Here is a 22,302-nt window from a genome sequence, read left to right as displayed (position 1 = left end):
TTCAATTGAGTTATATCCAGGGTGATTTTTTTTTAATTATTCTCGAACCATAAATAATTCCCATACACTAAAAACTATATCAGTTTGGAATGTAATCTTTTACGTAAATGTAGCCTAATGTTACAGAAAGACAGGACATGATCCACACAATTTATTACCTTAAATGAAGTGCTGAAAGTGTCCCCCACCATGTTGCAGGCACAAATTCATTCTAAGCACCATGCTCTCCGACACATAGTGAAGCATTTCTTGGGGAATATTGCTGATTGTCTCACTGATTATTGCTTTTAATTCACTAAGAAAGCCTGGCATTGGCTAAGCGGTTAGGGTGGCTGACTTGGGATCCTAGGGTGTTGAGTTTGAGCCGTGTCGGCCGCTGACTAATACCAGGTGGGGTTGACTGCCTGTCATCCTTCCGAAGTCAGCAAAATGAGTGCTAGCTTGCTGGTATCCTGTGTCGGAGTGGCGACCCGTCCAGGATTGTGTCCAATAGCCAAGGAGACTGCTTCGGTCGCACTAATGCTCTGCACAGAGTATGGTCCTGATGGATGGATGGATGTCTGCTGAATTAATACCAGGTGGGGTTGACCCAGCCTGTCATCCTTCCGAGGTCGGCAAAATGAGTACCAGTGTACTGGTAATAGGGGCACTGCATCAGCGGCATAGCCTTGTCCCTAACCAATGATGTAACCAGCAGCTTCAAGGCTGTACACGAAAGTGTGTGTGTGATTCACCAAGAGTGGGTTTTTTGGTAGTGTACACTATAATCCTTCAAATATCCCCACAAAAAGAAATCTGGTGACTTAAGATCTGCGGATTGAGGTGGCCATAATGACTTGGATACTACACGGTAACCAAAGAGTAGCCTAAGTTCGTTCATGCTGTATCGCAAAGTGTGAATTGTGGCACCATCTTGCCGAAAACATCCTTGGTTGATTTTGTCTTCTTTATGGTGCCCAAGAAACTCATGGATTATGTTGATGTAACGTTCTGAGTTCACTGTTTCTGCAAAGAAAATTGGGCCGATAATTATTCTTTGCCAACTTACAGCACACCAAACACCAATATTTGTGGAATGCAATGGTCTTTCATCCATTGCATCAGGTTGTTCGCTTCGCCATAAACGAGTGTTTTTTGAATTTACATGCCAAGAAAGATGAAACCACGCTTCGTCTGTAAAAAAAAAACCATAACATCTAAAACATTGTCTTGTTCTCCAAAAGATATAGTTTTTAGTGTGTGGGAATTATTTAGGGCTCTCGAAAAAAGAAATCGCCCTGTACTTGAACATGAATCGCCTTTTTGGCAGTTTCAAAACCCTTCCATTTATCAGTATTTTGCTTTGCTGCTCGTAGACCCCACCTCTGTCCATGTTTCGGCAGTCAACATGGGGTAAGGTGTTCTATGAACTCTAGTTTGATTAATAGTGCAGGTCATGTAAAGTGAATACTTAATAGAAATCAGAACTTGTAAGTCTGTTTTTGAAATTCGATATTTTTTTTTCCTTAAAGTAAAACAGTCTTTTCTTTACCTTTTAAATTAACACATTCACTCCTATTTTATTCTTCCACTCGTGTCAGTTGACAGACTTACTAGTGAATACTGTACTCGCTGAATGAATGTCACATCAATCTCCTCCCTTGGTTTAAAAATGAAGATTAAGGGATTCAACAGGTCATGCAATTGTGTTTTTTTTTTCCCATCAATCTTCTTCCATCACAAGCTTTTAAGAGCAAAAATAGAATCAAAATCTCTGATGCAATTATTCATTTAAAGTAATGCTTCGACAGTATGTATTGACTTGTCTCGTAAATTATGTGAAAAGGTTTCCATATATAACTATCTCTTACACAGTGGGTGTAATGAAACTGAGATGTGATCAAAACACTGCATTTATTTTCAGTTTAGAGTATCAAAAGAACATTTCAGCAACATGTTGGAATCCTACAAGTTTGAATTGCATCAGCTTTCAACGAGCCTGACGATGAGAGATTCTGGAAATCACAGGTATTTTTTTTTTTTGATATTAAAATGTATATCGCAAATACACACAGTAAAAGTGTATCCCCACTCAGGATGTAAGGATCGTATTCATGTGAAAATCTGACCTTTTCGTTTTATTCGAAATCATTTTTCACAGAAAGAGGCAAAGGAATGAAGGATGCCATTGACCATGAAAGATGATAATTTATGATTTAGTAAGATTCCACTTCAAAATAAAAATGGACTTTTAAACGATTTTAAAACCATGACCCTTGGCCATGAAACGATGAGAAGCTTATATCTTACATCGGGAGAATAAATAACCAACAGTGCTATCATTTCAAATTAACACGAATAATAATCTGATTAAGATGGTAATATTGTTACGGTCGACCGTGGGTGGACACAAAGTCAAATCTTTCACTCGGACGGTCACCAATTTGTTGACAGATAGTCCTTGGGGCCGTTCGCCGGGAAAGCCGAACAGATCTTTACTTCGGTTTCAGATGTAGAGCATTCCGACGAGTCCTGTCACCTGCCACAGGTTTATCCATCTAATGAGTTGGGCCGAGCGAGAATCTTGAGTGAACCACTGTTTCATTTCTCCGAACGAGGGGCTTTCAGGCCAATTTTCTAGTGGCCGCGGGTTTACTCACGCCATCAATTACTTTTTCCAAATTGGGACTGTGCCACAGAGTGACACCCCAGTGGTGGAAAAACGGTTTATTTTAAATACACGGGGTGGGAACCACAAGGAAGCAATCGTATAAGTTTTGCGAATCTACACTGCAGTACAAGAGAGCTGTTTGTGTGTCTGTCTATCTGTCTGTCTGTCTGTCTGTCTGTGTATTGCCGTTTTTCTCAGAGATGGCCAAATGTATCTTCATCAACCTTTCAGAGGTTCATCAGTGAGTGTCGGGGAGTGTTTTAGGCAAAAAAAATTCGAAAGAAAAACTTGGATTTTTTGGGATTTTTTAAATCGCTCTATAGTGCTGAAGCCTTTGCAGCTATGTGAAAGGTGATACCTGACACCATTCCTTAGTGGGTGTTGGGGAGTTGTTTTAGGCCCCCACAAAAAAAAATTGATTTCTTCAAAATGCCAACAGGATTAGAACAGCACCGGGCAATGACGGATACCCCTGCAAGTTCTCTCTAATTCATTTCCCCCATGCCCATGAGACTTTGACGGCTTACACAATATATCTTAGGCCGATTCTCTCACAAGGGGAAGACAGCAAGAGGGGAAGACAAGACATAAAGAAAACATGTGCATGTGCTATGCTGGCACATTGTGGTTCAATCATGGCGAGAGTAGCTATTCTCTTCTTGCGTGACACTGGCACACGAGTCCACATGGCGTGACACTGGCCCGCGAGTCGACATGACGCAGCTCTTCGCACAGCTGGTTTTGCAGCACATGCAGATCTTAGGCTTGCCAGAAGTGCAGAGATTAAATCGGACTGGGCCGGGAATGCTGTAGGACTGGCAGCATTAGGTAGTTCCCCAACACACACACACACACACACACACACACACACACACACACACACACACACACACACACACACACACACACACACACACACACACACACACACACACACACACACACACACACACACACACACACACACACGACGTTACCACTCAAGATGCATGCCGTAAAAACTATCCTTATGACCCTTGCCATGGTTCTCTCTTCGACACCCATGAGAGATGCGTGCTTTGCACCCTGCATCACGTTTTTATAACCTCCCCCGCTCTCCCTCTTTTTACTCCAAACTAGCCTAGCTTTGAGAGGATTCTCATCAGTGGAAGGGGCGCTGACATTACATCTCCTCGTTCAGCTCGTCTGCCTTGAACAGGCTCACAAGGGCGAGATAACTTATAAAAACCACACAGATTCCAATGGGGGAAATCATAAAGAGTTAATGGTGTGGGAATGGGAATGCTTAGACACATACACAATGGCAGGAGGGACTCTGGAGGGCTGCCAAAAAAATCCTTCAACACATGTCCTACCTACCATTCGACACAGAAACAAAACACTTTCATGCTAGACATTTATTAGTGACATGACGAGCCTATCTTGTGCTCATTATACCCTATGGCCACTCCTGCAACATGTATTGCTTTGAATAGAGGATTTGCTGGTCTTTGGAAGTTAACGTTTCTTTGGAGGAAAAAAAGGTTTTCAAAAATAGAGGTTAAGGGTCGTCACAGGTCTGAAAGTCACAAACATGGCAAAGGGGAACCGCCAGACAAATGGTGTAAGGAGGGTTCAAAGGAAGTATAAGGAGCTATAAAAGGTGGGACATTCAAAAAGTTCTAAGAACGGGATACAATAATCAAAAACGAGCAAAAGGAAAGGTGTAACAAGGTGTGTGCAGAGTTTTTTTTTTTGTACACTAAGTCGAGGCTCGTGTAAGAACAAATACACAGAAACGTATAACAAGGCAGGAAACAAGAGGGGTGGGAGAGGGAAGCACAAAATAGTGGGGAACAAAGACAATAGGAGGTCTTTGGAAGGGAGAGGGATGGGGGTGGGGTACATGGGGTAAATAAGATGGTACTACAGGGACTTTCAGGAAGGAAAACAGGGAATTTGAAGGAGGTGGGTTTGGGGTGGATTAACGGGGGTAGAAAAGATCAAGATTTTGGATGGGGGAAGACATGAGATGGTGGTAAACAGTTGTTTTGAAGACCTGGAGGGAGGAGTGGGATTGAGGAGAATGTGGGGGTTTGTTCCAGAGGTGGGAAAAAAGAGGAAAGAAAGAGTGAAGGTGAGCAGTGATTCTTGATTTTGGCAGTTTCACCAGAAGGGGGCTTTTGGTTGACCTTTTGAGCACCCTGAGGAAATATAGGGGGGACAGATCACATACAGTATGGGGGGAGGGAGCGGGTTAAGGCCGGAGAGGAGACAGAAAGACCACCAACCTGCCTCCAGTGAGAGGGTGAGAGACCCAAAGACTCAGCTTCATCTCAGGAGATACCAATGATCCTAAAAGCCTTGGTCAAAGGCTTTTAGGATCATTAGATTAAAAAAAAACTTCACTATATTTTCTGACTAATTATACATTGGGCTGGTAAGGTAGTTAAGATATACTGCACTCGCCTTTGAGCGGTTTACCCTGTTCAAAAGTTTGAATCTCAACTCACCTATAAACTATCAACCTGGTGTTTCTCCGGCAGGGTAAAGCATCAATATGTGTGCCATCCTTCAGGTGGGCGTTAAGGTGAAGGACCCGTCTGCCAACACTGGTCATTGGTGGAGGTTATTACTCGTAATTCCATGGTGTCTTTCATGAAGAGGACATGAGTTATCACCGACGTCCTAAAACAAATTAGAAAATCGTGCCACTTTCAGCCAACTATCCTATAACGCAGTAGCGATCTCTCCAGGATTGGTTGCAGCCTTGAAACATTTTTTGACTCACTATGAACACCCCAAAACTCTGCCTCGAGTCTGTGCCTGCATTATTATTTATTGTATACAGTACATATATAGTGCATAAGTACATATATAGATGGGTATATTGAAGGAAAAAAACAAAACCTTAACATATATTGAACTATTGTGAGTGTCTCACTCCAAGAACATTTTGAATGCCCCTTGCATGCTATCTAATTAAATACATTATTTCTCTCTCGCAAAATAATCCCAACCCTTGGAGATTCAAATCGTGAAAACATACTTGTGATGATGTAATTCTGCACTATTTTCACACTTATGTTTTTTTTTTTAACTTGCAGATGGACAATGTTGCCACAAACAGGGAATACGTACTATTCTTCCAGCGACAACTCCATGGTCTTTCCAGCAGGTGTTCTTCAATCTCCACTCTACCACAGTGATTACCCAATGTACGACAAATACTAGCACTGTATTAATCACATCAAAAATCTCGTTTTTATAACTATAGTCCTATCGTTCCCACTAACCATGGAAGGATTTAATATTTTTGGATTATCTGGATCTCTTATTAAAAAACCAAATGGAATACCAAATGTACTGCATTGGAGTCATCAGGAGGGGATTCGGGTTTCAGCTGCTACTCTTCTACCCTCAAACCCATCCAGGCGCAGCTAAGTGAGCCTTACAGAAAAATTTCTGCACGAATTAACTTCTCCCAAGACAGGTGGATAAAGAAAGAAAGAGTATTCTGAAACCTCCAGAGGAAAAATGTTAGTTAGGCAAAAAAAAATAAAAACGGTTTCCAATTTTAGATCAATCAATGTCTAATCATTGAAATATTCTTACGTTTGCAGGGCAGGGGAGGGCTCTTTAAGTTTCAAATAAGATTGAAATAGAACAAACGTCTCTGATCAATATTTACACTTGGCATCGAGTAAGTAAATCGAGCAAGGATAAAGAATCACATAGCAAGTAGATCTCGCAATGATGTAGAATCATCTACCAAGTAGATGAAGCATGGATACAGAATAATTTAGCAAGATCATCAAGCAAGGACATGGAATCATCTCCCAAGTACGGGAGCTTTGTCGAGAGAGGGACTTTTGTGAATGTTCTCTCTCCAAAGATATGTAGATGGGAAAGCAAGATGAAGGGGAAGAATAACAGCTAGTCAAGAGTTGCTTTCTTGTGAACTATTAGTCCGGGAGCCAACCTGTGTACGAGGCTGTTTTAGGGTTGGACCTTACAGCCTCTGCTATAAAATTTTACACCCCCAGGATGTTTAGATATATGTTTGCAGTTCATGAAAACCAATGTTGGCAATTCATAAGCTCTTGCGAAAAATTTTGGCGGCCGTTTTTGTTTGAGGAAGATTTGAAAAATTTGATAAAACAGCAATTGTCAATAAAATTTCTAAAAAAATTAAAAAATCACATTCATGAAAAATAAATGTGAACTAAATGTAAGAATTCAATCAGTGCATTGTAAAATGACAAAAAAAATTGCCTTTGTGAAAGTAAACCTCGTAAAAAGTACATAATTTTGTGAAAAATGCCTTAAAAATAACGTTTTTTGAAGATGGCCTTTAGAACTTTTCTTATCATAGGCAGATGCTGCATTAGAATACTAATTTCTCTTAATGTGATATGAACATGGTATCCATGGCTAATTAAAACAGCAAATTTGATTGAGTTCTATCAATTTTTAAAGAGAAAATTAACATTTTTGTCAACCAAAGTTACCCCTACCCCAAAATCCTCTTACTCTATTGAACACAGTTCGGTTAAGGTTTGCTGGATCCAGGTTGGGTACTTCACAGTTCACTCTTCCAAAGGAAAATTCAATGGTGTTTGGAGTGACATGGCCCTGGAGCAGACATACAACAATGAAGGGAAGACATCTCTGTTCAAACGCATATCTCAGGCACCAGCTGCTCGAGATAAATATGTGAAAACAGCACCATTTCTCACAGCTGTATCAGAGAACATAAAGTCTATGGCTAATCTAGGCCAACAGGAATCTACTCATCATGGAGAAACACAGAAGCAGGCAACAGAAGAACATATGCATGTTGAGGAGATCAAGAAAGTGATATGCCAGCAGATGATAAACCCATTCCAGTGTAACAACCAAGTGGTTCTGCTCAATAGAGCAACTAGTGAGAAGGATGCTTCAAAAGACTTGGTCCATGCTCAAGCTAAGGGCATGGAAGCCATTATGAAAGCAGAAGAGGTGGTCTCCATTAAGATTGAACCACTGAAGCTGGTAACTTTCTCCTCACAGAAGAAATCAAAACCATCAAGGAAACAGTTTAATCAGGATCTATCAAGATGAGACTGCAACTACACGTGTGCTGTGTTTCTATCGAGATGCCGACCCAGTCACAAGACAGATTGCATTTTCCCATGAGTGGACAGACTATCCATCATCCCTGTTTGAGGTTGATCCACGCTTAGCACAGGGGGTTGTAATGCGCAAAGGCAACGAGTCTGATTTCGTGGCAGTGCTAATTGCTGAAGCTGAGCAGGATGTTGTTTTACAGCTGCCATCATTACCACAGAGTGACCTATACACAGTTTATCTGGTAGACACAATGGCATTTGTAAATAAATACCAAAAAATGGGTGCGAAAACATTTGGTGAACTTCCCCAGCTGTATCTTCGCAAGCAGGTGTATCCTGCAGTTGAAACCTGAAATGTGCAACTGTGTCAACATCATTGGTGATCAGTATGATTTTGATGATAGCCATACTTTGAAGGGTGATGAGCAGCAGAGGAGAAACCAGACAGACCAGGCAAGACAATTCTCACCATCCAAGAGTCCAGAAATTCCGGACTGGAATTTACTCATGAAGAATCCAAGAAATAAAGGAAATCTTCAGAACTTCATTGGCACTTCCCTTTGTGAGAGTCCTGAAGCTATTCCGGATGGAGTGACCATCATTCTTGGTAGTATGATGGAAAACAAAGGTCACACTCTTTCCATCACATCAGCATCAAGTTCAGTTCTGGACTTACCTTGTGAAGAACATGAAGAGGCAGACACAAGGATTATTGCTCATCTTGCGTATTGTGTGGAATATCTTGATCACCATCGAGCTGTTGTGCATGCAACAGATACAGACATAATTATGCTGTGTATATATCACTTCTGCTGCTTGAACACATTGCAAGAACTCTGGATACAACGGCAGAATCAATACCTACCTATTCATGAGCTGGTAGAAGTGTTGAGCAAGAAGTACCAGAAAATCCTCTTGATGTCGCAGCTACACTTCTGTGCACATATGTGTTGTGTGGATGTGACACAGTGAGCTACCCATTCAGAAGGGGAAAAGAAGAGGTCAGGTCAGGTATGGGAGCATGTGCCAGAACAGCGCGTCGCTGCGTCCACTTTCCGCCGGTACTCCAGGGGCCTCCGTCTGGCCATCCCCCAGGCAGATGCCAGACCCATCCCCATCTCCTTGAGATGATGGTCAACCTGCTGCAACCATGAGGCACGTGGTCGGCCCACTGGCCTCCCACTCATGAGACTCCCTCGCTGAGAGAATCTGGTGAGCAGGATCAGCGTCAGGAAAACGAGCCACATGTCCATACAGCCGCAGCTGACGCTCACGGACTATGCAGGTAACAAATCTCATCCGAGTCTCTCTCAGCAACCGCTCGTTGGACACAAAATCCGACCAGCGATAGCCAAGGATTCTCCGAAGAGACCTGGTACCAAAGGAATTAAGTCTCCGTCTCAGATCCTTGGTCAAAGTCCAAGTCTCGCACCCATAGAGCAAGACTGGAAGTACCAAGGACCTGAAGACTCAGACTTTCGTCCTCCCGCACAGGTACCGGCAGCGCCACACCCCATGATCCAGTGAATCCATGACTCCCCAGGCCCGACCCAGACGTCTATTGACCTCCGGCTCACAACCTGCGGAGACATGAATATCACTGCCAAGGTAAGTGAATCTCTCACGACCTCAACATCCTCACCACAAACAGACACAGACAGGACAGCAGCATCCAAGATGTCACCGAAAGCCTGGATCTTAGTTTTGACCCAAGAAATCCGTAATCCCAACGGCTCCGACTCCTTATTCAGCACCTCGAGGGCCCCCAAGAGGATGTCTAAAGTCTCCGCAAAGATGACTGCATCATCTGCAAAATCAAGGTCTGAGATCTTGACATTGCCAAACGATGCACCGCAACTTGATCTCTCCGACATCCTCCCTAGAATCCAGTCCATACAAGTGCTGAAAAGTGTGGGGGCAAGTACACATCCCTGACGAACTCCAGTAACAACTGGAAATAAGTCAGAGATGGTACCACCACACTTCACAGCACTCTCAGTACCTGAGTAGAGTTCAGACATCAGATCGATCAGTTTCGGTGGCACCCCACGAAGACCAAGAATCCTCCAGAGGACATCCCGATTCACTGAATCGAACGCTTTACAGAGATCAACATAGGCTGCAAGCAGCCCCTGCCAAAACTCTCGTCTGCGTTCGGCGAGGACACGAAGTGCAAGGATACGGTCAATCGTTGACCTCTTTGGTGTAAAGCCTGACTGCTCTGGACGCTGGTGCTCAAGCAGATGGTGGCAAACCCTATCAAGAATTATCCGAGCAAAGACCTTGCCCGGCACTGAGAGCAGCGTCACCCCTCGGTAGTTTTTGCAGTCTTGGCGATCACCCTTCCCTTTCCAGAGAGGGACAACAAGGCCCCTCTTCCAGTCAGTTGGGATGATGCCTGTGTTCCTGTGAAAAGAAGAGCGGCACAGGTTTCTCTGGGACTGATAGGAAACCTTCCCCACCTTGTTGATTTTGGAAGAGATAGTGAAATGGCAGCAACAGAATGTGTCATTGATGAGGCCAGAGTATGCTGGACTGCTCTGTATGGCCAAAAAGGGTTCAGCTGTTTGGATACCCTCAGGCAGCATATGTTTGTCTCTTCAAAATTAGACCTTAGGTCACTGCCAGCAACAGAAGATGCGTTTTACTTCCTTGTTTTAAGAGCATTGTATCAATTGCTTCTGTATAGACGTGCACATCTCAGTGACCGAGCACTTCCCCCAGCCACAACATTTGGCAGAACCCTTATCAATGGAAAACTGGTCCCAATTCTCATGTCTAAGCCAGCCAAGCCAAACATAGACAAAACGGTGTCTTGCATGTGCAAATTATCCAAATGTCTGAAACGATGTTCATGCAAAAAGGCTGCTGTGCCTTGCTGAGTGACATGCATATGCCTTGGTCAGAGAGGTTCATGTGGTGGAGTTGTTTCAGAGAGTGACTCTTCCTCTGAAGAGGATGTTTCATGTCACAATATTGTGTTAATCCATTTCTAATTTTATCTTCCTTAAAACCATGGCATGTAAAAGTATGTTCTTGTTCCTGACCCCATTGATAGTCAAGCATTTCTGAGTTACATAAATCTTTTGTTGTTTGACATATAACCTTGTCAATTGTAGGTAGGTTAAATCACCAATTGTGATATAGGAAATGAACTCCTCTTTAATATGAGGGGTCATTTGTGTATATAGGTTTAGTGGTTATGATTTTAGGACAATATGAATTACCCCTACCCCCATCCTACATCTTCGCTTTTGCCAACATTGTGTTATCAGAGGGGGCTCGCAAAAGTGTTGACTGTGTTGTTGCGCAAGAGTTTCACCATTGCCAACATTGGTTTTCATATACTCAAAGGGTGTCTCTTTATGAAAATCAACACAAAAATTTTATAGCAGACCGGGCAATTTTTTTTTAATTTTGATCGGTTGGCTCCCGGACTATATGCTGCATCGGAGTGTTTTTCCTTTAACTTTGGAATAAACCGAAGTTTAGAGTTCACTCGCCTACCTGTGCAGATAGATCTAGTAAAGAACCTTCGGGCTTTGTTGCACAGTCTCCTCTCATATCCCTCATTCTTAAATTTGCTTTCATACGATGAGCGACTTTCTTATTTATCAGTTACTGTTCCGACCATTTCAATGGAAGTTCATTGCAACCTTCAGCTTTCCATAAGAAGAGTTAGTTACCATTTAAGGAAATATTTTATTGGAGTGGAATGACCAATTCAAAGTTAGTTTACTTGATTTTATGTCATCTACTCTGCATTTGAATCCTGATAGAATAGGATCTGGCTACAAACTCTCATTGTAACACTATAAATATCATGTTACATCATTGAGTGTGCTTTCCTTTGGAGGTAATGTTGAGTTGTCCCCTAGCTTATGGATGTTCGATGTTCCATAAAGGCTTCAGATAAAAGTAGGTCATTGGCTGGGGTGGTAGGGGAAAATTGGGTGCATTGGAACACCCCCCTCTTGCAGGCAAGACCCCCCTCTCATCCCCCATTGTTATCAATGGCCAAGAATAGCTGTGAGAGGGGACATCCCAATGCACCCATCCCAGTTACTCCGAAATCAATTAATGTCTTTCTTTTTTTTTCTCTTGTGCAGGTCCATTAATTTTGGAGCTCTTGGATCCATTATTGGTCATGAACTGAGCCATGCTTTTGATAACCAAGGTAACAACATTATTTCCTCGCACAAACTTCAGTTATTTCCAAGTAAACTTTGTACTCAGTTATTACACTGAGGAAAGAGAAAACAATATGGAGCTGTTACCCAAGGTCCCCCGCATTTTTACTGACATGAAGAATAGCTTTGTGTAATTAGAAAGCTAAATTTTGATCGTTTTTTTGAAATATTGAGGACACAAGCCAATCATTCAAGCCAACCAATCACAATTTTATATCAATTCAGCTTGTGTATTTTTTTTTTTTGACACAAGCTCCCATAGAGCAGAGGACACGAGCCAACCGAGATCGTTGCCCTGGCAACATAATTCAGCCAATCACAGCCATGATCTAATCAGGTTGAGATCACGTCATGAGGAATAGATATCTGCAATATGAAAGCTAATTGTTCAACGGTTTTTGAAACATCGCGTACACAAAAATACATGGACAGATGATCGGTCGGTCGGTCGGAGCTCATTTTAATGTCCCACATCTCCGACCTTGTCAGAGGGACAGGGAACAAAAATTGTGGACAACGGAACTTGTATACAAGTTACTTGCACAAAAAAACGATAGTTAGTCACACTTTTTTCAAGCAGAGTAATTATTGATTGTCGGTTATTGACAAGTTCCACAAGAAAATGAATTTTCTATTGTACTGTTTTTCAAAATTACATCCTTTTTTCATTGAAGGGAAGAATTTACATGTGTTGGAAAGAACTGATGAGGGTTAAGTGACAGAACAATGACAATAAACATTTAAAGAATTGTTTCTATTAGAGTGAGGCTCATGGAAGAAAAAGGTAAAATTGACAGTGGTGTAGTAGGGCAACAATTGGGCACAACTGGCAAGGGGACACATGAACATGAAAATAAAAAAAGAGAAAAGGGGAAGAAACAATGGAATTAGCAAGTAAGAGGTTTGGGTTACGGAGGGTTAATGTGGGTAATAAAAATCATGGGTCAGGATGGAGAATGACACGATTTGGTGGCGCACTGCTTGGAGGGAAGCGTGAGACAGAACAAGCTCTGGAAGGTGGTCCCATAGATGGGAGAAGTAAAGAATAAAAGAGTTGAAGTGTGCAGTAAGCCTGAATTTTGGAAGTTTTACCAGGATGGGGTTACTGGAAGGGCGAATGCATCCTGGAGTCGCTGGGTTTGGTTTGAGGACTTCGAGAGCAGAGGGAGCAATGCTGGAGAACAAACAGATCTCTCTAACTTGACAGATCTCTCAATCCAGGCTGGTGCTGATAAACCAGACTTCATCTGTTTAACAGAATCCATCCTTCCTCTCACAGGACGTGCCTTACTCCTAAGTGTCTCTCCCCGGTTATTATCTCCTCCAAGTGGATAGGCTTGAACCATGCCCTGGCGGCAGAGTCTGGCTCTGGCTGCTACTTCCTCTCTGTTCCCACCTCATATTTGTCTCTGTGTTATACTGTTCTGCAAACAGTGATGACTCCATCTACATCTCTCTCAGACAACCTGGACAAACTTTTAACTACTCATGCCAACTCTCTTTTCCTCATATGTGGCGATTTCAAATGTCACCATGCAACTTGGCTGGGTGTTGGGACCTCTCTCACCAGCCATGGCACTAAGGACTTCTGTGACTCTGTGGGACTGACTCAATCTGTGAACTTTCTCACCTGGATTTCTCTCAATGGCAAATCCTCCCTTCTGGACATGGTAATGATGAACTTTCCCAAAAATGTCTACTGCTCTTTTATCCAACCGTTCTTCCCACCCATGGTACACTGAATGTTGTGGTGAGGCAGTTGCTCGGAAACAACTTGCCTTCTCTTTCTTCTTGGAAAGCAAATCTGACCAAAGGCAATCACAGTGTATTCCAAAAAGTCCACAACAAGTGTGTGTCCACTCTCTGGAGAGCCAGAAAACATCTGTCGAACCTCAAAAATGAACTTTAAAACTTTCCTCCCTCCTGTAAAATCTGGTGGCACGTTGTCAAGTCTTTTTCTGGAGAATCCCTTCCCTGTCTTCAGGGAATCCCTTCCCTGTCTCCCTTCCCTGCTCCCCTTCCATCCCTTCCCTGTCTTCAAATGGCATCACAGTCGACTTCACTCGTGAGAAGGCTGAATGCCTTAGTTCTGTGTTTGCTCACAAATATTTTGTCCCCAACCCCTCAATCTCGATACCCATCCTTCCCTGTTGTACCCAACTGCTCCTGAACTCAATTTCTTTTAAACCTGAGAAGGTGGAGAAGGTTCTTTCTACCCTCGACTCTGACTCTGCAACAGGATTGGATGGCAGCTCACATGTCCGAAAAACCTGCTCTGCTGGTTTTTCACATCCTGTCTCTGCTCTTTTCATTGTATAATTTGCACTGGGTCATATTCAATCAGCTTGGAAATCAGCCAACATCACTGCAACTATATTGTGAAACTTGTGGGGGAGGGGTGGGGGTTAGCTATTCCTATATAGCAGATAGGAATGTATAGAGTAGCATGGTCCATGTACGAGTAGTTAGCCCATCTTGATGTAATAAGTAGGGAAATGTCCGGATATCTGGTTTAAATGTGCACCATATAAGGGGCGGTGCATGGTAATAATTAGTTAGGAATTATGTTTAAGGAAATTGTGCCGTATAACCTCTATGTCAACCTCGACCGGGGAGGGGTGTCGGGAGACTGCACGAGAGCGAGGGGAGGAGTGTTTGACGTGTCCTAGAGGGCGGAGGTATGGATCACCTCAGGGGCAGAGCGTTGCCCCGGGAGAAGCCAAATTGGGCAGTTGGTTTGAGGAGAACGCTCATCATCAGGTAGCAGAGGATCGGGGAAAGCTCGTCAGGTATCTGAGGATCAGGGAAAGCTTGTCAGGTATCAGAGTTCAGGGAAAGCTCATCAGGTAGCTGAGGATCGGGGAAGGTTCGTCAGTCTGCTGAGGATGGAACAAATGGCTTCAAACAAGGAAAGGACAACTGAGGGTTGACTCCCGAAATTAGGAAGATTGCAGTGTGCAAACTGCAGAGACATCACAATGTCAGACATGTATGTATCACTGAAAACAAGGTTAAGACTATTTCATTGTCTCATCAACATGGTGTCCGTCACCAAGAACTACACAGGACCTTGCTTTCCCGGGTCTTAAATACCTTCCAGGAAGATGGATATGGACACAAGGATGAAAATATGGCAAACAAATCAAGGTGGTTCTGAATATTGTACATTTTGAATGTCACACAACCTAATCCAGTGATATTTACATGATTCACTTTGTTTTACTTTTCAGGTCGCCAGTTCAATGCAAAGGGAGACCTGAAGAATTGGTGGACAAAGAGAGCATTGGCGGAATTCAAAAACCGCACTGCTTGCCTCGCAAATTGGTTTCAGAAATTCTCAGCTGCTGGAAACAGAGAGAATGGCCAGCAAACAGTGGGAGAGAATATCGCTGATGGAGGAGGACTTCGAGCAGCATATACGGTAATCGGGAATTGCTCATCTTCCTCACCTTTGCCTTTGACGACACTGCAAGCACGACTTACAAGTGGAAACTTTTCAGTCTGCGAATACAGAGAGATGAGGAAGAAGAGAGGAGGTTTTGAGTTGAGAGGAAGAAGAATGGGGAACACAAATTGAGGGGAGCTGTCAAATTGCCAATATCTCCCAATGCGTAATATACAGACGCTCCATACAATTCTTCATGGCAATATTGCCAATAATATGGTCCCATACGAAGCTGTTTAACGCATTGAGCCTTTCCCACCTCATGTTGTGCACACTAACTTGCTCCAGGTTACACGCGTTCTTCCAACAATCTTATTGTTCTTCATGTTGAAAAGTCCAGGCCTAACGCTCATCTCACTACTGTATTTCCTCTTTCTCCCAGCTGTGGAATTGCCTCCCTGAGTCGATCCGTGATTACTCTTCCCTCCAAATCTTCAAAGAGGAAGGCAGCTGCTATGTCACTGTGTTTACCATCCCGACCAGTGGTCTTTCCTGTGCCCGATAACCCTCCCCCGCACTCATGATCCTCTTACCTGCAGACCTTCCTCTGTGTCAGGTGTCATTCATTCATCTGCACAATAGTTCTTTGTTCTCTCGTTTTTCACCCTATTGTCCGTATGATGTCTTCCAATCCTCCACCCTACTCTTCCTCAATCAAAGATTTTGTCCTTAAAAAACAGAAAGCAACATTAACAAGTGGTAGCTGTATTACTGTACTGCATTTCAAAAGCAATAGATGATGCACAGAGTACTGCAAGTTGATCATGATACGTCATCCATCAATGCCTAATATTGGAACACACCTCTGATATCATGTACTGTTATCCTTGACAGAAAGATGAGGTGTTCTTCTCTCTCTATCTCTTCTCGCCAGGCCCCTCAATGGGCTAATCACCTCTCGGCAGTCAATTATCCAGGAGTGCAGCAACGTTTTGTCCTGAGTCATGTGCCGAGTCTTCCAAGCACCTCGTGATTGCAGCTGCGTTGCTCGACAATCGGTGTATTTAGATCTTTTTTTGCAAGGGTCAGGGCAGGAACTTGAATGATTGAATGAAGAACTCATCTTGCTGGTGGAGGCTAGTGTTGATCTGCGTCAGCGGTCAGGTACAACATTGGATGAAATCGACATGATGTTGCTCGAGGTATGCCAACCACCGTGGGAAGCATGGAGAAGCTAACATTTCGGGCGTTAACCATTCGTCGGACAAAAGAGGCTCCGACAACGTATCATTCATTAGGTATTCCTGAAGCAGTCTCAGTCCATGAAATACACTGGATGGTTTGTCATTGTCTGTCCAGCCACAGTCAAGCCACGGAAATAAAATTCGACCAGAGTACACACTGTTACATGGTGGCCTACTATTTTGAAAGACAGTGGAACACACCTATTTTGTTACAATAATTATAATACAACTACTCTGCAGTAATGAAAAGATTGTGGGTAAAAAAAAAAACAAAAAAAACCTAAAATTATTTTGATGAATGGATTCTGGAACGTTTTTGTTTCATTGCAATACCCCACTGCCTTTCCAGGCCTACAACATATGGGAGAAAGAACATGGGCCTGAGGGTAACCTGCCAACGGTGAATTTAACCAGCCAACAGTTATTCTTCACTGCCTTTGCACAGGTGAGACCTTTCTGTCAACCGATTACTTTGTGTTCAATAATATGAATAAACGATGTGATACAAAGCTGTATTTCAGCAATTTACGACAATAACAAGAAGTGTAGTACGCTGCAAGTGAGAGATTAGCTTAAGTAAAGCCTGGCGTTGACTTAGTGGTTAGGGTGGTGGTTTGAGATCCTAGTCAGGACCCTAGGGTCTGGAGTTTTTAGACCTGTTGGCTGCTGAATTAACATCAGGGGGTTGACTCAGCCTGTCATCCTCCCAAGGTCGGCAAAATGAGTACCAGTGTACTGGTAATAGGGGCACTGCATCAGCAGCATAGCTGTGCCCCTAACCAATGATGCAACCAGCAGCCAGAAAAGGGCTGGACACAAAGGGAGCTTAAGTAAAATCTTAAAACTTTGTAAATGGAAAGTAAATTTGCCAAGTGTTTGTGCTGCAAATCACTTTACTTTACTTTTCATTTCATTGCAATTGTCATCATTGTCTGCCTGGTGTTGGCTTAATGGTTGGTTGGCTATGGGTGGTGGGCTTGGGATCCAAGGAACTTGAGTTCAAATCCTGCTTCGCTGTTGAATTAATACTAGGTGGGGTTGACTGCCTGTCATCCTTCCGAGGTTGGCAAAATGAGTGCCAGCTTGCTGGTATCCTGTGTTGTGTTGGAGTGGTGACCCGTCCAAGATTGTGCTCAGTAACCCAGGAGACTGTTTCGGCAGCATCAATGCTTGGTCCTTGGTCCCACTGGATCTCTCTCTTTTGAGTACAGTCTTATGGCTGCTGATTGCATCATTCCTTAGGGACACGGCTATGCCGTTGATGCAGTGTCCCTATTACCAGTACACTGGTACTCATTTTTCTGACCTCGGAAGGATGACAGGCTGAGTCAACCCCACCTGGTATTAATTCAGCAGCCAACAGGGCTTGAACTCAGGACCCTAGGATCCCAAGTCAGCCACCCTAACCGCTAAGCCAACACCGGGCTATGTCCCAATGGATGAATGGTCATCATCGTTCATGTGGAGCACATGACTGCAGGTCGAGCAGTGTCGATGATTCAGTGCCCTTGTAGGTTGGAGGAGGACTTTGTAATTTCTTCATGGTGCTCATGATAACTCGCCTACTCTTCACGAAGTACATCATGGGATCTTTAACATCCACTAACTAACTAATGCTGACAGATGCGATGCCAAGTTTAACGTCCATCTGAAGGACAACACCACACATCAATGGATCACTCTGCATGTGAAGCACCAGGATGGCAGTTTATGCCCGAGTCAGGATTCGAACCCAGGTTAGACAGCTACAGAGACTAGTGTGTGTACCTCTCTGCTATCCTGGCACCCTTTAATTGCAATTGAAATTTTTATTTTTATCATGAGTTTGTTTTTTTGCAAAAAACGTTGTCTCACAGGATCATGCAGAGGAAACACACTTAGCAATGAGTTGTCTCGTCTGGGTTTGATTAATGACCTGTTGATAAACTGTTGGATTGGTGTTTCGAATGGCAGGGCGTCACATCACAAAGTGTGCCATCCCTCGGATGGACGTTATGTGATACGTTTCCCACCTGTGGAACCACCTTCCATACTCTCTGCATTCTCATTCTAACTTCCAGGTCTTCAAGGCAACTGTTCACCACCATCTCAAGTCATCCCCCATCGAAAACCGCGATCTTTTCTATACCCATTAAACCACATCCCACCCCTCCAAAAATTTTGCTTATATTGTATATCCATATTGTCCACCCTTTGCGTTTTCCCTTACCCCTCCTCGTTACCTGCATCCCCCGTTTGTCTACTTTCTCCATCAGTCCCGCTGTTGGTGTTTCCCCCCTTCTCATACTGCCCCCTTTGTTGTGTTGTGTCCTGATCTGTTCTGTGTCATAGCTCTTACACGAGCTTTGACTTTGTATAAATAATTAAATAAACAAATAAATAAAAAGCTGGGTGTTGCATCTGCCAGCAGTCGCTGGTGGACCTTAAATATACTGAGCAAGCAGCAATCAGTTGGTGAGTTATGTCTGGCACTCTGAACATATTACAGTCCAAATTCCTGCCACCAACAGGCAAACTTCAGGTCCGTCCTCCTGGTTCGTGAGACATTCCCCTGCTCTCCCCACAAAAAGATGGGCATAATTATGGTGGTAGTGGTTGTCGTAGTTTGGATGCGATTTGACCCCCTCATCAAAAATATTTTAAATTAATGTACCCTGCATTCTTTTTGAGCATGCACTGATTTTAAAAGTTTGTTCAAACCACACAAACAGTATAAGAACAGCAGGACATCATGGTAAACATGATTTTTTTTTTAATGTAATGGACTTTCGTTTGGCTGTAAATGTATACAGATCATGCTGTTTGGCTGTAAAAAGTGGATCAGATGGCATTCCACATATCCGTTATCACCTGACAAAACTGCACGTCATGAAACAGAAAATTTACCAATGGAAATTGACTACGTCATCATCATTACATTGCTGTATTTTGATCAGACATTAAAAAAATATATTTTAAAATCCGTTATTATCCTGTCAAATTTTGATTTCAGTTGTAATCAATTTTAAATCTGTACATGTAGAGCTCAAATAGTTCCAAGATTACTTTTTCACTTGCAAGGTAGCCCCCCCCCCCCCCCAATGATCTATGCATGACAGGGAGCCCGCATGCAAACAGACACTGGAAACAGCGAATGCCAAACCATGAACCAATAAATTCCACATTCCTGTTGCACCTTCAGTCGAACATCAGGCATGGACAGCCGGTTCGTGAAGGACTTGAGCAAAAAACTTACTACAGCTGACCCCAACATAAGTAAGGTCGGTAATCTATATATTAATACTGAAGGACCAATTTTGTGCTCCTCCTAGCGGTCGCGTCACGTTTTTCTCAGTACTGTTACCTGGACTGAAAGAAAAAGTTTTGACACGGTTTTCGTCAAAGTAGACACGTGCACAAATCAGGGGACTTCTTCACAAGGAGTAGTGTACACCAAAAATGTCGTGTACAGTACAAGGACGTTTTGTAGGCCTCATTAGGTAAGGCCATGGAGTACGTCGACTGGGATCCGGCTCTTACAAGAGCAGCCACTGGTTGTCATATTGGGCTCATGGAACGGAATCCGTCTGTGACGGGGTTTCGGCTAGTATTTTAATGATGTCAATAGCGAAACTGCAAATGCTGAATCCGTGACTGTCATGGGTAGAAACCCTCACATAATTTCCTGATTCTCGTTTAAACTCGATCTCTCCATATGTTCATTCCAAACGGCACCATTATAATCACAGATTAATACTATACCATTAATATAACAAAATGCAATGGGACAAACACCGTTCTGACGTTACATCCAGGTGGGGAGCAGCTTTGTTCGGATCAAAACTCAAAATCATAATTGTATTGAGGAATTTATGAAAACCCCACCTACCTTAAGACCCCAAAACGTTGGGACTCCAAAACGTTACACAGAAGGTTTGACGGGGCTCGCCCCAAAACTGAGGGAGTAGTTGAGGGACGGACAGACGGTCAGACACTTCTGCTTTGTTGTTCAGATTACTTTTTTATTGTGAGAAATGTATTAACGATATATTTAGATTATTTCTCCGAAATAAGCTCATCGACTGGGTCTGTCCGGGTATCCGTCCATATGTATGTCCGTTAACAAACGACTCAAACATCTTCTCACAAATTACCCGACCGATATTGACCAAATGTTGTACGATGCATCAGGGCAGTAAGGTCTCATGTGGTTATGCTCTCCATCCAGATCTGCTCCTTATAAGAGGCTGACAATGGGGGTTTCGCCTCAAATTCAGGTAATTTGTTGAAAAAATCTTCTCAGAAACCGATGGCCAGATGCAGGCCAAGCTCTTCATGAAACACTGTTGGGGAAATAACCGTCAGTCCCACACAGGGCTACTTTTTTCATTGTAATGTGACTTTTCAGCTTTATGCCACTTTTGTTATGTTTAGATTGTAAGTTGTAAAAATCAGAAATTACAAAAAAAAAATAACATGACATCTGTCAATTTTATCCTCCCCACCCCCCCAAACTGGGAATTTTACAAATCGCACCCAAGTAGTCATAGTAGTAGAATGGCAGAATCCTTTTGAAAACTAACAGTTAAAGGCTAAAGATTCTCCTGCTGAGCAAATTCAATAGATTTCACAAAACTATGTTAGGAAAAGAAGATAAGAAAAAAAAGTGGATAGGAAAAGTAAGGACTCAAGCTTGTATACGTGTGCAATGACAGGATGTAATCGGACTACTGCAAGGTTCATTAATAAAGGGTTATTGGGGTTTGAATGTGTGCAGACGTGGTGTTCATCGGAGAGCGAAAGCTTCCTGCAAGAACAGCTGAGAGAAGGCAGTCACAGCCCAGCGCGCTTCAGAGTTCTCGGCACTCTGTCCAACTCCCCAGAATTTTCCCAACATTTTCACTGCCCACTTGACTCGCCCATGAATCCAAGCAGAAAATGCACGTTGTGGTGATGAGTACAATGCACATCGATTCCAGCATCTATATTTGTACATTGTTTTACTGCCTCAGCAAAATGTAACCACAGTCGGTGGTGTAATGATTACAATGTCTGCTCCTAGTCTGGGAGATCGGAGATTCAAACCCTGGCTGAGTCAAACCAGACTTTAAAACCAGTACATGGCAGATTCCTTGCTTGATATTGCATGTACAAACAGCCATAGGTTGGCAATAGTGCAGTATTATGATAGGCTTAATGGCCTCTTCCTGTGTTTAAGTTCCAAGTAAAGGAACTTGTATTTGTAATGCATTTTCAGCAGTGTTCATGATTCTGATTAATGATTAGTTTTGATGTACAAAGTTTTGATGTAGAGTAAAAGTCCCAGAAACAGGACTTTCTCTGCTAATGCTCATTTTTCCACATTTTTGCACTCCTTCAAGTCCACAAATATATTCAAGTGTTGCATATTTGTTAAGTTGGCACATGGTGCTGTCGCAGAGATTCAAATCAGAAATCATTGTTTTTAAACTTGGGGCCGAATAATGTAGGGGAAAAAAAACAACCTTTGGATTAAACTATTGTTAGTGTGAAGAACAGATAACCTGGCATCATCCTTACGAAATGTGGTATGACCTGCAAGATTTCATAAAAACTCTAACATAGACACTGTAAAGCCTCGTTTTGATGCGTCACTCAACTGGGTTTCAAGCTGGCCTGTGGTCTCCCACAGCCCCTTTCGTCAGAGACGAATATTGATATTGTGAGATGACGTCACGGAGACGGTTGCAGATATTGTTCGTTATGCCTCATTTCCACGTACCCC

At 42.9% G+C, this 22,302-nt stretch overlaps 1 protein-coding gene across 2 annotated transcripts in view; it reads left to right on the top strand.

Annotated features, from left to right (window-relative positions):
- Positions 1–21,872, top strand: part of LOC147018686 (endothelin-converting enzyme 2-like) — an 87,894-nt gene extending 66,022 nt beyond the window's left edge. For both annotated transcript variants that reach the window (XM_085898615.1, XM_085898616.1), the window contains exons 13-18: positions 1,904–2,007; positions 5,737–5,847; positions 11,850–11,917; positions 15,161–15,351; positions 16,909–17,004; positions 21,316–21,872. In XM_085898615.1, the coding sequence (XP_085754741.1) occupies positions 1,904–2,007; positions 5,737–5,847; positions 11,850–11,917; positions 15,161–15,351; positions 16,909–17,004; positions 21,316–21,492 (747 nt within the window). In that variant the 3' untranslated portion in view covers positions 21,493–21,872. The remainder of the gene's footprint in view (positions 1–1,903; positions 2,008–5,736; positions 5,848–11,849; positions 11,918–15,160; positions 15,352–16,908; positions 17,005–21,315) is intronic.
- The last annotated feature ends 430 nt before the right edge of the window (positions 21,873–22,302 follow it).

This window comes from Eptatretus burgeri, chromosome 10 (assembly GCF_056783735.1).
Source record: "Eptatretus burgeri isolate ZD-2024b chromosome 10, Ebu_testis_v1, whole genome shotgun sequence".
NCBI classification, from domain to species: Eukaryota; Metazoa; Chordata; class Myxini; order Myxiniformes; family Myxinidae; genus Eptatretus; species Eptatretus burgeri.
Note: the sequence above shows the minus strand (reverse complement) of the source record. Positions and strands in the feature narration are given on the sequence as shown.